Genomic DNA, 17,009 nt, shown 5'->3' with positions numbered 1-17,009 from the left:
AAAGAATGAGGTTTTTAAAACACACTTAGTTTGTGAGTGCCTCACAGTTTTTATTTTAAAATTCAAGTCAATCTGGTCCTAAGTAAAAGCATGGCAGGGAGACATGTTATTAAATTTCTGGGATAGTGATGGGACTGTTTTAAAGAATTTCAGATTTCAAAGAAAATATACAAAATATAATAAAGGTATGTAAATAAATAAATGTATAGCACTAATATGTACTCTTGATAAAAAGAGGGGGGATTTTTTTTTTAAACCTTGTACTGATAAGTTGTAAGCTATATTGACAAGGACTCTTTTTTTTAATTTTATTATGTTATGTTAATTACCATCATTAGTTTTTGATGCAGTGTTCCATGATCCATTGTTTGCGTATAACACCCAGTGCTCCATGCAGAATGTGCCCTCTTAAATACCCACCACCTGGCTAACCCAACCCCCTACCTCCTCCCCTCTAGAACCCTCAGTTAGTTTCTCAGAGTCCATAGTCAAGGACTCTTTTACTTTAGATTTTTAAGTCCTCACCTTTCTAGAGTAAGTCACACACTTATGTTAATTCCTATAGAATGTGGCAACTAAAACCTCTGTTAAAATAACAATAATAATAGGGGCCCCTGGGTGGCTCAGTCGTTAAGCGTCTGCCTTCGGCGCAGGTCATGATCCCAGGGTCCTGGGATCAAGCGCCGCATCAGGCTCCCTGCTCAGCGGGAAGCCTGCTCCTCCCACTGCCGGCTGCTCTCCCTGCTTGTGCTCACACTTTCGTGCTCTCTCTCTCTGACAAATAAGTAAATAAAATCTTAAAAAAAAAATAGTCTCTCCACTAAGGAGGTTTTGTCAACAGTCGTACTAGGAAAAGCAAAAATATATCACCTTCACATTCCAGCTAAATTGGGGAATCATCTCCTAGCTTTGGTGAATGCTACTCTCCTCTCTGCCCAAAAGGCTTTTCACACCTCCCTCCTCTAACTGGTTAGTTCTTAACTATGTTTAAGTGCTCAATGTCACCTTTGCCCTTGTCTGTGACCCATGGCACTCTGTGCCCACCCCAACATCGTAACCCACTGAATGCCAACACACTACAGCAAAATTACTTGTCCATCCTCCCCTCTAGACTATATTCTCTTTGGCGACAGTGACTTTTATTTATTGTTTTCTCCCCGTGCCCAAGAAACAATAGGAAAGGAGGGAGGGGGAGCCTGGGGAAGGGAAGAGGGGAGAAGGGTTAATTAACTAATGATGGGGTAAAACAGAAAGAAGAGTGGCAGAAAGAAGCAGAGAGGAGAGGGGAAACTAGAAAGCGGGGAGGGGGAGAGGAAAAGGGGAAGGGAAGAGGCTTTTTCAAACACTGCCCTCCCCTGTCCCTTCAAAGGAAGGCCCAGACCCAATTAAGAACTCCTGCCAGAGCAAGTCACTGTTATTCATATTAAGGAAAAGAACAGTGAGAGCCACTCTGTAAAAACAATAAAATACCAAGAGACTTGAAGATTATGAAATTCAATCCTGTGTGTTAACTTTGTAAATTTACTAATTTACATGATTACCATGAAAAAATTCATTTTTCCTTTAATTTAATTTTTAAAGGTTTACTGCACTCCTAAATGTGCATTTTTAAAAATTTTCTGAAAAAAAAAATAAAGATCCTGTCACCTGCAAAACAAAAAAAAACTCTGGAATAAAATTTCTTTCCAAAAGAATTTAAAATATGATTTAATATAGAAATATCACTTTAACATATGCATTTTAATTTGATAGTTAACTTTTTATAAATATAACAAAAAACTAAATGAAAGACACTTAAAGATGATGACACACTACAGAACATTTTACTTCACTGAATGAAAGGAAATTTTATAGAGCTTATCAAAATAAGGGGACTGAAATTCACTGCTATGCATTATATTTATTTGAGATAAAGTTGATCACCATTATTCTTTATATGCAGCACAAAAACATAAATTCCTTCCCCATATGAGTTCCATAACAACATCCAGATTCAACTCTTTACTAGAATATAATGTTAGACATTTTAACTTTTATAATATTTTTCACTTTTAGTTTAACCTCTTACCCTAAATGCAGGATTTGCTCCGTGCTCCAATAAGCATCTCACAGTACTTGCACACAAGTTATAAGCAGCAATATGCAGAGCTGTTCCAAAATTAAAGTCACTGCAAGTGGCATCTACATCTGCAATTAAACACCGCAAGTATATTAGCTAAGAATTTAAATTTAGCTATAATATAAAAGGAGACAGGTAGGATTTTTTTTTTCCTGGTTGGGGGTGGGGAGGGAGAACTTTATTAAGCCATTTTTGAGACTTAAATCCAGCCACTAGAAGCATCATTTCATGATGGAACCAAATCTTCATACTACAATCTGGTTAACCAATTATTTTCTCAGTACCATAAAACTTCGTTATAACATGGACTGGTATTATCATAGATTTTCCAACTATCACAAACTAAATTATATAAACTATATTTAAAAGAAATTAATGGCAATAATTATCATTTGTAAAAGTAATGATCTTAACACAATCTCTCATTAATGTCTTGCATATATGTCGTGACAGCTACAATGAGATATTAGGTTTAGGTCAGGAACCAGCCCATGGGCAAACACAATTCACCACCCATTTTTATAAATAAAGTTTTACCAGAACAAGCCACAAATACTTATCTACATATTCTCCATGGCTAGCTTCCTGCCATAACTGCAATATCAAGTAGCTGCAGTGGTCCACAAAGCCTACAGTATTTCCTATCTGGTCCCTCACATAAAATGTAGTAGGTAAAACAATGTAGAATTTTCAAATAGGGAATAAGTTAAAGACTAATTAAACATATAAATGCTTACAAATCATATTCATTCATAATACTTTATTTAACAAATGAATTTGGACTTCATGGTAGGAAAAAAGAATCTTGCAATTCTAAGGATATTGTAATTAACTTTCAATAAATCACCATGATGCTATACTTAGACACAAGAAATCTTCCAGATTTGGGAATCCCATTTTGCATGTTTTCTGTAACACGGGTTTAATACATTTGGTTCTACTAATCCTATCTTAATCTAAACCACACCGCCCCACGTCCTACCTACAATTGCGAACAACTAAGACATGCTCAGGACAAACTTTCCTGAGTTATTAAAGACACTGTACTATCAAAAGAGGCTTTCTTCCTAACATCAATCAAAAATTAAAAGGTAAAAGTTACAGATAAAATGGACAACTATACAAAGCAGAGTGAGAAACAGTCTGGGAAATTTAGCTACTGAATCTCTAAAACAAGTCTTCTATGAATGGGGAAAACACCGTACACTGCTCACCTTTAACTTAGGGTAATACTATTGCATTTGCTCTCTTATTTTTCTCAATAGAAAACTGACCCACTGAGAGGACCAGAGAGAAAGTCAAAATACCAGCACTGTAATATAGACAGTCTGATATTCAATTTTAGGATATCACTATCAAAATAGGAAGGGGGAAAAAAAAACACCTGAATTTGTATCCTTCTTTAATCAGAGAATTTCAGAACCAAACGCCATCTAAAATACTCTTTATGATTTCAATGCTTAGCACTGAAAGCTTTATTGTTCTACTTCTGGCTACTCAAGACAAAAGAATTATATAGCACATAGATTCAATTACACTTTATAAAATCCACGTTATACTGGGGAATTTGCAGAGGTATAAAAACCCAGAGAACACTATTTCACTTTGTATCTCTTTGTACTAAGCCTTTTGTTTAACAACAGCAGTTAATCTTCAATAAAGGAATATTAAACTATTCCTGAAAAAAAAATGGGATAAGAGGTCATACAGAACAAGATGGATTACAAGCAGAAATCTCTTTGAATTTTAATTTTTATGCCACTAATAAAGTGTTCAACTAATAACATCTACTGGTGAACTTATAGTACTTGCCTTTTGGTTTAGATGTCTTCAAAATCACTTTTATAAGCTCAGGGACATCAAAATAAGCAGCATAATGCAAAGCATTCATATTTGTCCAGCGACTCCGTAAACTAACATCTGCTCCCAGATCAATAAGCTGAATTGCAAATTTTACAGCTGTATCAACATCACCTAAAGAAAGTATTCTAAATTATTTTCCTTCAGTACAACCTGAAGTTCCACTGGATGGTTATCTACTAACTTATTTAAAAAGCCAAAGCAAATAGCATATTGAATCTACACATACACCTCAAAAATTTCACTTACAAGGAATTTGTTCTAAAAAACAATCATACTCAGAGATATGGATAAACACTTAGTTGTAAAGATGTTCATCACAGCACTTTTTATTATGAATAAAATTTTGAAACTAAACTACTTTATAAATAAATAAACAAACTATTCTATTCTAAAAGTACAATAATATGATATTGGTTAAATAAATCATAAGTCATCTACATACTAGGATACTATAAAGTCATTAAAAGCAATGCCCTAGACCAGTGCTACTCAGCGTGTTCTGTGGACCACTACCAGTCCCAAACTCATTTCTCTGTCCTTTTGCTAACCCTTTTCTTTTTCCCAATGCAATAATTTCTTCAGAATATATTAATTGAAATGTAATTTTATGCCTTTTGAAAAACTGGGCTTGTATTTTATGTCTTTATTTCATTTTTCTATTATAATTTCATTTGGTTTTTTTTTTTTTACAATCAGTCCATGATGGATTATAGAAAAAAAAGTCCTTCACCATCAACAGCTTAAGAGGCATATATCAGACTACTGAAACAGGGAGAGATATTCACAGTATATAGTTAAGTAACAGAGGCAGGTTTATACAATGGTAAAGCACAGAACGCCAATCTGGGAAAATATGCATATATGTTATGTATACAGGAATACTCCTTAGGCCTAAAGACTGGGGTCTGTGAGGATCGGGATGCTTGGAAAACAGCTTAGATTGTCTAACTTGCTGTAAACTCTCAGGAATGTTCTAGGGTGCTATCAGTTACTCTCATCTAGTGAGAATGCACCTATGAAGCCTGCTCTAGAAAAGTTGGGAGGTATCAGGAGACTATAAAGACCCCCACCCCTGAGAAAAGGTGGGGGGAGGGAACAAGGTTTTTGGGAGGACCCAACTGAATGCTTGCCTGTTCAGGGGACATTATTATCATCAGCTAGGTGCCCTCCCAGGGACTATGGGGGCATAACATAGCTTATACAAACACAAATACAGATGTCTTAAGCCACCAGCAGATTTGCCACACACTTACCAATACCATGAGCTCCAGATTTGCAAGTGTAATGTAAAAGAGTCATATCTGTCAATCCATCTCTGTCATTCACATTGCAGCCTCTCTTAAGAATCTGAAGAAACCAAGGAAGATATGACAACATGATGACCGAAAACTGATTTCAAACCCACGCTGAGAACCAAGTTAGTCCATTCTATCAGAATTAGTTCTCAATAAAATGAGTAGCTAGAACTGGCTTCTCTTAAAGATAAATTTTAAATTCTGCATCCAATAGCAATAATGAAAATAATTTGTCACCAGACTGAAGGAAATTCTTAAAAGACTATTCCAAGGTAATCTGGCACTCCAAATATGTCCCTTAGCCTCTCAAAGGATAAGCAGAATTTTCTTTCTAATGGGTATAATGGTATTTGAAAAAATATATAAGCTCTCTCTTAACCACATGACAATATGCAGGTCAAAAAACCCAGTTATTCTTTCTTCCCTCCTTCAAAAAATCAAATATTTTTGAAAACTATATTTAAGCCTACATCTTTACCAGACCACCCAAAAGTATGGATAAAACATGCTGGTAATCAATTTTCCTCATGAAATGTATTTTTTAAAGTCTACAAAATTAATGTGTACAAAGAAAGAAGTATGGAAAATGCCACTGTCACCGAGTCTCTAACCTCAGAACTCCAGGTGTAAGCAAGTGAGGAGCATGAGGGAACAACGGAAAGAATGTACAATACTAACTCAACTGCCCCATGCAAAGCCTGGAGATACAAAGAACAAACATCAGAATCTTTAAAAGGTTTTTCATTTATCACCACCTTTCCATTCAGATGGTGGGGTTTGCTGGGGCCGGGGGGGGGGGCATCTATACAATTAACAATCCTAACAATGCAAAATGTAAAATGGAAGAATTCCTTACCTCATTTCCAATAATGTCAATGTTTTGCTGGACCTGAGGAACCCACTGTCTTAAAATGGCAAATAATTCTGATACAGAAGTTTTAGGATCAAAGAGAATTTCCTGGCATGATGTATCATTAGGATCAAAGAAAGAAAACTCTGTTTGAAATTAAAAAAAAAAAAGGTGTAAATTAAACTTATTAAAAGTGCCAAATAAATATATTGAAAATAATAAACAATAAGACCAGGGCTCAAATGATACAGATATTTTTAGATGCTAAGAGAAGTAGGTTTACATTAAACAATTTTCATAACCCAAGAGAGCCAAAAAGTATGTGGCATTCCTGAATTGTGGGAATGAGGTTTCTGTGCACCATATCACATTTTATTACAGACAGAACAAAATATGTGAGCGCACCCATCTCAAACCTTGAACTTTCCAACAACTACTTCTAAGGCACAGAAAATCTGTCAGATTTTATCAATTTTTTCAGCTCTCACAACATAAATATATCATGAACAGTAGATTCACATCTATAATTAAAACACACATAAAAGGGGGAAAATGCCAAAATATCAACTGGTGTGCAATTTTATATATTCTTTTTACTTCCCTGTATTTACCTAATTTTCTATGAGAGACAGGCATTACTCTCTACCCACTAAAGAGCCATGAGAACTGCCACGCCAACAATAAGGGACCAGTATCTGGCGATGCAGAAGTGAAACCTTGGACCAGAGTGACTGGGTGATTTGGGAATATGTATTAGTAAAAACATGGAACACTAGCAAAATTGAATGTGATCTAAATATCTCTTAAAATTTCTCTAAGATTCATGGAAAACTTTGGTCAGCCTATGGCTAGAGAAGAGAATGGAAGAAAATCAGATTGTACTATCTCAAACAATCCCACAAAAGGAGGGGGGGCAAGGAATCTAAAAAACCAGAAGCATCTAAGGAAAGCATTAGAGAACCAACATTTGCTGAGTACTTACAACTTACCAAACATCTTACAAGTCCTCACAAACACCCTACTTGGGACGTACTATTATTCTCATTTTGCAGGTAAAGAAACCAAAGCTCAGACTAAATAATACTTGCTCCAAGTCACACAGCTAGTAAGTAAGGCACATCTGGGGTAGAAAACCAGATCTGTATCCAAAGTCTATCCTCCTTCCTCTATTGTGCTGCCTCTGTAAAAGAATTCACTATTGAAGTCAGCTTTCAACAGCATACGTGAGTAGCAGGATTCATGGTTTTTTTAATGCCCTTTGCATTTTTACATATTTTCCAAAATTATACTATGTACACATAATTCATATTTTCAGAATCAGGATAACTAAAAGGTGAGTGGGAAAGCACAAAACCAACGATGTGTATAAAAGGAGAGCAGCAGTCCATTAGAAGAGAATCAGAAAAACTAAAACTAGAATGAGATAGTATCTAAAATCTTAGACAACAGAATGGCCCTCTAGGTTCAGAAAGGAAGACTCAGAAAAGAACTGGTATCCAACGGAGAGAAGCACCTTGCATGGTTTCTTGAACATAGATTTGGGTAAATTTCTTATAAGTAGCAGTTGACTAGATAGGGTGGGGGTGTCTAACTGATCATTCAATAAATATTTATGGATCCGTCCTTTTTTTAAGCACTGGGCATTGATAGTGGAGGAATTTCTAAATATATACCTAGACACTCTTCTGCATGTGTACACAGGAGACACGTTCAAGAATTCTAACATTAATTATAATGGCAAAACAGCTGGGCTGAAACATTTCTCTATAAAGAAACGGACAGAATTGGCATATTCTATTTTTTGCTTTTTAACAACTAAAGAAATGAATTAGATATCTAAATCATAAGTTGATAAGGCTAGGTCTCAAAAAACATACTGATTGATAAATTATGCTGCAGAATAATATGCAGTTTCTATCATTTACATAAAACCACAAATACACAAAACAATACTACATATCATTTAAATATGCTCATTCATACAGTAAATATATAATAATGTGGTCTGGAATATTCACACTAAATATCAGATAATGGTTGCCTCTGGAGAGCAACGGGAACAGAACCAAAAGAAAACAGAAGGAATTTCAACTTTAAGGTTTTCTTGTAACCAAAAAACAAGAGCTAAAGGGAAAATGACAAAATGCTAACATTTATTCTTTCTGATGGTAGATATGTGTGATCATATATGTTTGCTACTACTATATTTTGTGCATTTTTATATGATTTCCTATTTTAAAAAAACGAAAAACAATGGGAAAAGCATCCCATACACAATATCAATAAAAGTAACAAACATGCCAAAGAATGTGTGAGGCTTATTTATAGGAAACTGGAAGAGGTGAGTGACTTAAATGGAGCGAGATACATCATGTCGCAGAACTAAAAAATATCTAAAGCCGCCAATTTTACCAAAAATAATTATTTAAAATAGTTTCAATTCTAATCAAAAAATCTCAGCAGGATTTATTTGTGAGAGGAGATACAGAATTACTCTACGGTTCATCAGTAGCAGAGTGTCTCAAACGTTAAGGTTAACGTAGATAGAAATCACCTAGGGATCTTGTTACAATGTTAATTTTGAGCCAGTAAATCTCAGGTGGGGCCTGGAACTGAGCTGCTGCTGCTTCTTTTTTTTTTTTTTTTTTTTAAGATTTTATTTATTTGAAAGAGAGTGAGAGTGAAAGAGATCACAGAGGCAGAGGGAGAAGCAGGCTCCATGCTGAGCAAGGAGTCCAATGTGGGGGATGATCCCAGGACCCTGAGATCATGACCTGAGCCAAAGTCAGACACTTAACTGACTGGGCCACCCAGGAGCCCTAGAATTGAGTTTCTAACAGGCTCCCAGTGATGCCAATGCTACCAGACTAAGGATCACACTTTAAGTAGCAAAGATCTAGAAAGTAAATATAAGATAAATAAGAACACTTGAACTAAAAACAAAAACAATGATCTGAGTAGGGAGAGGGGGCAGTAGCCCAATAAATAATAAAGCATATAACAAGGCTTCAGTAATTATATACTGAGGTGATGGCAAACAGCAGACAGCTCATTTAAATAATAATGACAATATGTTACACTTACTAAGTACTTAATAGATCCCAGGGACTGTTCTATGTACTTTATTGCCTAGTTTAATCCTCATAATGACCATATGAGGTCGGTACTGTTATTGTTCTCATTTTATCAAAGAGGAAATAGAGGGAACAGAGAAGGGACAGAGAAAATAAATAATTTTCTTAAAATCACGCAACTGGTAAGTGGTTGAGCCAGGATTAAAAGCCAGACTGATCTGTAATCTTAATCTCGACGCTATACTACATATTAACAAATCTAACTAAATCTAAAGTTTAAGCTTCTATACGGGGGGGGGGAAGCTTTAATAAAAAGAAAGCAGGGGGTGTTGGGGAGGAACTGTCCCACTTCATGTCAGGATGGAGTAATGAGGACCAGATTCACCCTTCCACCTGCAACAAAAAAAGACAAAGGAAATAGATGAAATGCAGTTTTCAAGGACACTGAACATCAAGGCAATGAAAGACAGTGATCATAACAGGATACAAATAAGGTGGGTCTTACAATTGCCTCAGGTATCTGCCTTGACAGTTTCCAGGTCTCAGTGCAGAGAGAGGGAAACCAAGAGAAGCACAGAAGACTCCCTGAGTTGAGGAGACAACACTGAGAGCCAAGGAAATCCAGGGAGCTAGAGTTCACAGGAAAGAGTATCAGAGAGGAAAGAGATACACAGCAAGAGAATCCCAAAGATCTATGAAGGGTCTTCTTGAGTATTTTACATATGCTTGTGAGGAAAACCTGAGGTAAGAGAAAGAACCATCGTAAAGGATTAAAAAGATTAGAGTCCAGGGCTTGTAAAGGGCCTAAAATAGTAGCTGTTCAGATGAATGGATAAAGAAGATGTGGCATGCATACACACACACACACACACACACACACACACACACACACACACACACACACACACAATATGGACTATTACTCAGCCATGAAAAAGAATGAAATCTTGCCATTTGCAATGACATGGATGGAACTAGATGGTATTATGCTAAGTGAATTAAGTCATATCATATGATTTCACTCATATGTACAATTTAATAAACAAAATAGATGAACATAGGGGAAGGGAAGGAAAAACAAGACAAAAACAGAGAGGGCGGGGTGCCTGGGTGGCTCAGTCGTTAAGCATCTGCCTTCGGCTCAGGTCATGATCCCAGGGTCCTGGGATCGAGCCCCACGTTGGGCTCCCTGCTCTGTTGAAAGCCTGCTTCTCCCTCTCCCACTCCCCCTGCTTGTGTTCCTGCTCTCGCTATCTCTCTGTCAAATAAATAAATAAAATCTTTAAAAACAAACAAACAAAAAAAACCAAACAAAACAAAAAAACAGAGAGGGAGACAAACCATAAGAGAGACTCTTAACTACAGGAAACAAACTGAGGGTTGCTGGAGGGGAGATGAGTGGAAGGATGGGGTTACTGGTGATGGGCTTTAAGGAGGGCACCTGATGGAATGAACAATGGGTGTTTATATGCAAGTGAGTAATATGCATTCTGTGTAAATCACTAAATTCTACCTCTGAAACTAATAATACACTACATGTTAATTTAATTAAATTTAAATTAAAAATAAATAAATAAAATAAAAAAGAAATAAAATAGTGCCCGTTCCCACTGAAAAGACTAGGAAAAAAATTCACAGGGCACTGGGTAGAAAACTGAATAGTGAGGAATAATTAGCCCCAGATTAGCACGGCTCCAGAACTACCTAATAAATCATAAAACAAGACCTGAAAGGGCCAAACTATTTCCAAGGAACTTAACTGCATCCCACCACAAAATTCAAGAATACTTACAGGAATAGAAAAATATCCAGCACCCAACAGGTAAATTCACAATGTCTGGCATCCAATCACAGATTGCCAGGCATGCAAATAAAGGGGAAAACATGACCCATAATCAGGGATAATCAATTGAAACAGACCCAGAGTTGACATAAAATTATAATTAACAGAAAAGAACATTAAAACACCCATTATAACTGTATTTCAAATGTTCAAAAGGTTAAGTAGAGACATGGATGATATGAAAAAGAACCAAATTGAACTTGAGAGATGAAAACAACAGCTGCAATGAAAACTACACTGGATGAGATCATCAGCTGATCAGACATCGCAAACGAAAAGATTAATGATCTTGACGACACAGCAACAGAAACTATCCAAAATAAAACACAAAAAGAATTTTTTAAATATGAAGAAAGCATCAGCAAGCTGTGGGACAACTTCTAGGAACTGGAGTGTCTGAAAGGGCCAAGGGGCAGAAAAAAATATTTGAAGATATAATGATCTCCCAAACTCGATGAAAACTGAAACCAACAGGTCCAAGAAGCTTCACAGACCCCACACAGAAGAACATAAAGAAAATTACACCAAGACACATCATAGGAAAATTGCTCAAAACCAGTGATAAAGAGAAAATCTTAAAAGCAGCTGGGGTGGGGAGGCGGGGGGAGAGGCATTACATTCAGGGCAACAAGCACAGCATTTTTCCTATCAGAAACAATGCAAGTAAAAAGACAATGGAGCAACATCTTTAAGCACTGAAAGAGAAAAACTATTAACCTAGAATTCTATACTCAGCAAACCTATTTCTCAAAAGAGAAGGCAACATAAAGATGTTCCTAGACATCTAAAAGCTGTAGGCATTCCTCACCAGCAAATCTGCACCACATGAAATGTTCAAGGAAGCCCTTTGGGCAGAAGGAAAATGGTATTGACTGGACATCTAGACCTGCACAACAGAATAAAGAACACTGGAAATGGTAACTACTTGGGCAAATAAGATATGCTACTATTACTTAAATCCCTTTAAGAGGTAACTCACTCTTTAAGGAAAAATAATAATGCATCGTGGGGTTTATAATATATGTGATATGCATTCTGCGTAAACTGGATTCCAAAAATCTTCATATTGCCTTGCAGGGTAACCACCTGGAGAATCAACACTGACCTGCATGTCTAAACTCTGGTTTGTGCAGTTGGTTTTTCTTTGTTTCTTTTTTTAATCTCATTCTCAGTCTCACATTCAATGGCTCTCATTACACTCCGCATAAAATATAAATTCCTTACCAAGGCCTAAATGATCCCGCGTGATCTGCCCCCTGCCTTTCTCTCCAACATCCTTTCCTGTCGTTCTGCCCCTCAACCACTTTGCTTCTCAACCACAACGGCCTTCCTTTAATTCTTAGGATGTACCAAAGTTTTTTCCCCAACTCTGTGCCTTTAACTTCCTATACTTCTGCCTGGAATACTTCTCTCCAGGCTCTTCTTGTGACCAGCTTCTTCTGACTCCGGATGACCACCCCATCTACAAGAGACACTCTGCACCATTATCCTCTGTCACAGCACCCTGTTTCTTTTCTCCACATATTTGTTTTGTTTATTAATTTGTTTATTGTCTTTCCCCATTAGAATGTCTATCTCAGTCACTGTGCTATCCCCAGCAACTAGGACAGTATCAGCACATAACAGGCCCTCAATAAATAATAAATACAGGATGCCACTTTTCAAGGGGACACTGACTACACTGTACAAAGAAAGAAACAACTAGAATGAAAAGGGTCTAGAAATCCTGACGCTGAGGGACTGATGAAGGAACCAGAAACATGTAGCCTAAGGAACTACATTAAATAAAAATATTCAAATTATCTCCAAATATTTGAAGGCTATCATATAAAGAAGTATGTTCCACACATCAAAAACTGGTATCGGTTGGCCAAAGTTTCAAGGAGACATATTTTGAGTCTATATACAAAAACAACTTTATCACAACTAAAACTTTTTAACCATGAAATGGACTGTTTCACTAGCTTCCCACTACTGAAGTTATCCAAATGGCTGAGTGGTTATTCATCAGAGATCCTGAAAATAGAACTTCTATACTAAGAAGTGAGTAGGGAAAGTTGACCTACAGGTCCATTCAGATTCTAAGAATGTATAATTCTAAGCATATAGGCAATGTTTAATTTCAGTCATACAAAGGGGTCAACGGCCATTATCACCTTACATTCAATGTATTTATTCAACAAACACTGACTGAGCAACTAATCAACAAATCACTAGCCCTACATTAGCCCTAAGAAGATAAACAAAAACAAAGCATGGTTGTTACTCCATCCCAAAGAGCTATAGCCTAGGAAAGGAAATAAGACAATTACGACTCAGGATAGAATGAAGTAAGTGCCATAAGCGAGGCACAAAGTGCTTTAGTTAAGGTTTTTCCTGCATAATTGATTTTGTTATATCTGAAAATAAACCCAGTCCACGTTTTATAAAAGCTGCAAATAACTCCCAGGATCCAAGCACAGGTTTTATGGAATATTTCTGATCACTGCAAGGCAAGCTGCTCTAGATTCTGAACTTGGAGGTGAGTAATTATTAGAATGGATATGACTAAAGAGATAAATTCCCCACCTAACAATTTCATATCTACTAATATTTAAAAGTTGCATTTCTGAAGAAAAAATAACAAATAAAAAAAAAGAAATTGCATGATCTCTGTCTCCAAAGACAATTTGAAATGATGACCCAATACTTTACTTGAAAAATTCTAACTAAACTAGAAATGTAATAAATCTATTAAATTTATCTCCTGGTTTTCTTTTATTCCTTTAGCAACAATCTGATAATATATAGTTCTGGAGAAATAAGCCTAAATAGGTAAAAACTAGAATAGCTATAAATTTACATTTTACAAAGGAGATTTAAGTGAACCGATTTAAATATGAACCAATCCCACTTCACATTCCAGGGCAACGCCTCACACTCTCTACCTAAGTACATGGCTTTTTTTTTTTAAGTTTTACTATATTTGTGTACACATTATAATTACAACGGAAGACTAGTGAGAGAAGATCCCAATTCGGCTTGCTTATGTACTCAAACACATAACTTGTTATATTATCCCCCAAATTTGGATCGTTTCAGTAGTGACTATTTGGTAAATTAGATCCTAGCACTTCAGAGAGAGCAAGGCCCTTAGAGATGGCTAGCTCATAATATTTTGTTTTGTCTTAATACATGGCTTTTTAAGCAAGTCAGTACATTTAACCAAAATAAATACATCAATAGCACAAGAATGCTAGATGTCTAAGCACCACTGCATTCTAAAAATAAGATCCTCTAAATCCATCACGGTGCTTAAAATGAACATTTTTACATAATAAAAATGCTGACAGCAAAATAAAGCATTCATGGCTTAAGAGGCAGAAGAAAAGCAATAAGCAATTGTATTTTTGAAAAAGGAAAACTAGCAATTTTATGGAAACCATGCCAAAGAGTTTTAGGAAAAATTATGAATGCAAAAAGGGCACAAGACAGAAGTCAAGTCTCCAGGCCATTATCAGCTACTCGACGTACCGCAGTCCGAAGGCATTGGTGCCGCAGAAATGGAAAAAACAACTGGTGTCTCAGAACCTGGAAATAAAAACGGGTATCTTCCAATCAAACAATTTCCTTCTACTGGAAAATCTGGAAGGTCCTCTATGGTCATCTTCTAGAAAGGCACCTTTAATGAGAGGGAGAAGAAAGCATATCTATTATATTTGTATGCAACTTAGAATTATGGCCTTCAATCACAATAAAAAAACCTATTTTCTTTTAATATATAACCTACTGACATTTTTTTAAAGATTTTATTTATTTATTCATGAAAGACAGAGAGAGAGAGAGGCAGAGGGAGAAGCAGGCTCCCAAGGAGCAGGGAGCCCAACACGGGACTCGATCCCAGGACCCTGGGATCACGACCTGAGCCAAAGGCAGACGCTTAACCATCTGAGCCACCCAGACGCCCTGCTGACATTTTTTTTAAGGTTTTATGTTATAAAGTAATTTCTACACCCAACATGGGACTCAGACTTACAACCCCGAGATCAACTGTTGCATGTTCCTCCGACTGAGCCAGCCAGGCACCCCAACCCACTGACATTGTAAACTTCAACCTTCAAGAATCTCTTTTAGAAAGGAAGATGAAAATAAAACTTCCTTTTAGCAAACTGTTGTTGAAGAATATATGTTGCTTCATAAGTCTCTTACAGACATGTAGTCTTTTTAGACAAAGCCCGGGAGTAATAAAAAGCTATGTATTTCCCAATAATAGGTGAAAATATTTTAAAATGCTGAGTTAATCTAAATGGGTGATCTTCTCTTTACTCAAGTAACAAAGGGACATAATATCCCTTAGAGATATATCTCTATCTATCATAGGATCTGACACAGGTTACATTATCTATCATCCAGTAATAGCTCATGTCATATGCTCATCACATGAAAATCATATACTTTAGAATGTTGTTATTTTCTGAAATCCCAGAACACTTTACTGAAAATCAATCACATCACTTACACAAATATGGATCTAAGAGCTTACCAGCATCGTTCACTTCTTATCAACATACAAGACCTATTCAGTCTATCCTAGCAGAAGTTGGAAGGCCATGCCTTGTAAACCACGTCACTTATATTACCTCTTTTTCCCAGAAAACATGAGAGCTTAGAATAAATGTGCTATAAACTGGACTGCTGCTGCAGCCTAGCTCGTTTGGCAATGGCATAGAAGGCAGAGAAAATGTTAGTAAAACTGAACTATAAAGGTAAAAAACATCCAGTTTCTTTTGTATCAAATCTTTAAAGTCTGAAATACTATGAATCTATTTTTAAATATAAGCAAAAAACTACATTAAAAAACTAAATAAAAATGATTTTTGACCATTTTAGAAAGAATAAATCAAGATAGTAAATTGATAGCTTACTCTACCAGGTCACGGTAGAGTAAGGATATTACTCAATGTGTGTTCTATTATACTTCGTTAACCAGTCCTATATCTAACTTACCCATCTTTACTCCACCATCACCATCCTGCTCCAAAGAAACAGTAACCCCTCTGAGCTAACTGGTTCCTTTCCAACTTGATTCATATGTTTTCTGAAGACTAACAGGAACTGGTAAAGAGTAAGGTGATTTCTTTTTTTCTCATAAAGTGCATGCTTATATGGATGTGTGGATATTCTATATTAAAGAACCTAATCCAGTGTTAACTATGTTAAAGGTATTCAAGTTCTCTTGGATGCTAAAGTTACTTGCCACCCAATACTTTGAATCATTCTGACAGTAACTCTGCCACATAAACAGGAAAATAACAAGGAACTGGTATCACACAGCAAGGTGATCTTCCTCAAATACTTCAATTCCAAAAAGTCACACACACCCTAGAGTTTCTCATCCAAAAATGTTTTTTGAAAGTGATCCTGAGACCACCTGTCATTTCCTTGCAGGATTTGGAGATCCTTAAAGAACTGTACCTTATACAACTATCACCTACCACAGAAGCTAGATTAGTGTCTTACACATATTTTTAATTCAAATCCTAGATTCACGGTGGAAAGATGATTTATTTAACAAGATGTAATAAACGCTGTCATTTCACATGCTAGATACTTCAAGCCCAGAGAAGCTACAATATTACTTGATCAATGTACTGAACATTCTTTGTATTTTCTGTCTTCATTGCATTTTTCCCTAGTCCCATTTCCTTTCCTTTATGAAAAACTCAACATTCTACCTTTTGCCCCATTTAAGAAAACTGCACACCTCTAAAAACTGGTCAAGTTTTAGAATCCTTCCTAAAAGCAATCTCTGGATCTGAAGATCTATGACACCTGGGATCTTGATCAAACTTGGTCAAAGTAGAATCAAATTCTCCAAATTTTTGATTTATGCAGGAATCCCATCCTACACCATTACCCCAAATCAGCTCTGAGAAAATGCAACTTGTTTTAAAAGTTGTTTTTTTTTAAGATTTTATTTATTTAT

At 36.2% G+C, this 17,009-nt stretch overlaps 1 protein-coding gene across 18 annotated transcripts in view; it reads right to left on the bottom strand.

Annotated features, from left to right (window-relative positions):
- Positions 1–17,009, bottom strand: part of CLIP4 (CAP-Gly domain containing linker protein family member 4) — a 94,068-nt gene that overhangs the window by 53,107 nt on the left and 23,952 nt on the right. For 17 of the 18 annotated variants that reach the window (XM_027621919.1, XM_027621920.1, XM_027621924.1 and 14 more), the window contains 5 exons: positions 14,558–14,705; positions 6,134–6,273; positions 5,236–5,329; positions 3,932–4,093; positions 2,069–2,187 (listed from right to left, as the gene is read on the bottom strand). In XM_027621919.1, coding sequence (XP_027477720.1) covers positions 2,069–2,187; positions 3,932–4,093; positions 5,236–5,329; positions 6,134–6,273; positions 14,558–14,690 — 648 coding nt within the window. In that variant the 5' untranslated portion in view covers positions 14,691–14,705. The remainder of the gene's footprint in view (positions 1–2,068; positions 2,188–3,931; positions 4,094–5,235; positions 5,330–6,133; positions 6,274–14,557; positions 14,706–17,009) is intronic. The other variant, XM_027621932.1, reaches the window with a different exon arrangement.

Source organism: Zalophus californianus, chromosome 8 (genome assembly GCF_009762305.2).
Source record: "Zalophus californianus isolate mZalCal1 chromosome 8, mZalCal1.pri.v2, whole genome shotgun sequence".
Classification (NCBI taxonomy): Eukaryota; Metazoa; Chordata; class Mammalia; order Carnivora; family Otariidae; genus Zalophus; species Zalophus californianus.
The sequence above is the reverse complement of the archived record's forward strand: the minus strand, read 5'-3'. Positions and strand labels throughout refer to the sequence as shown.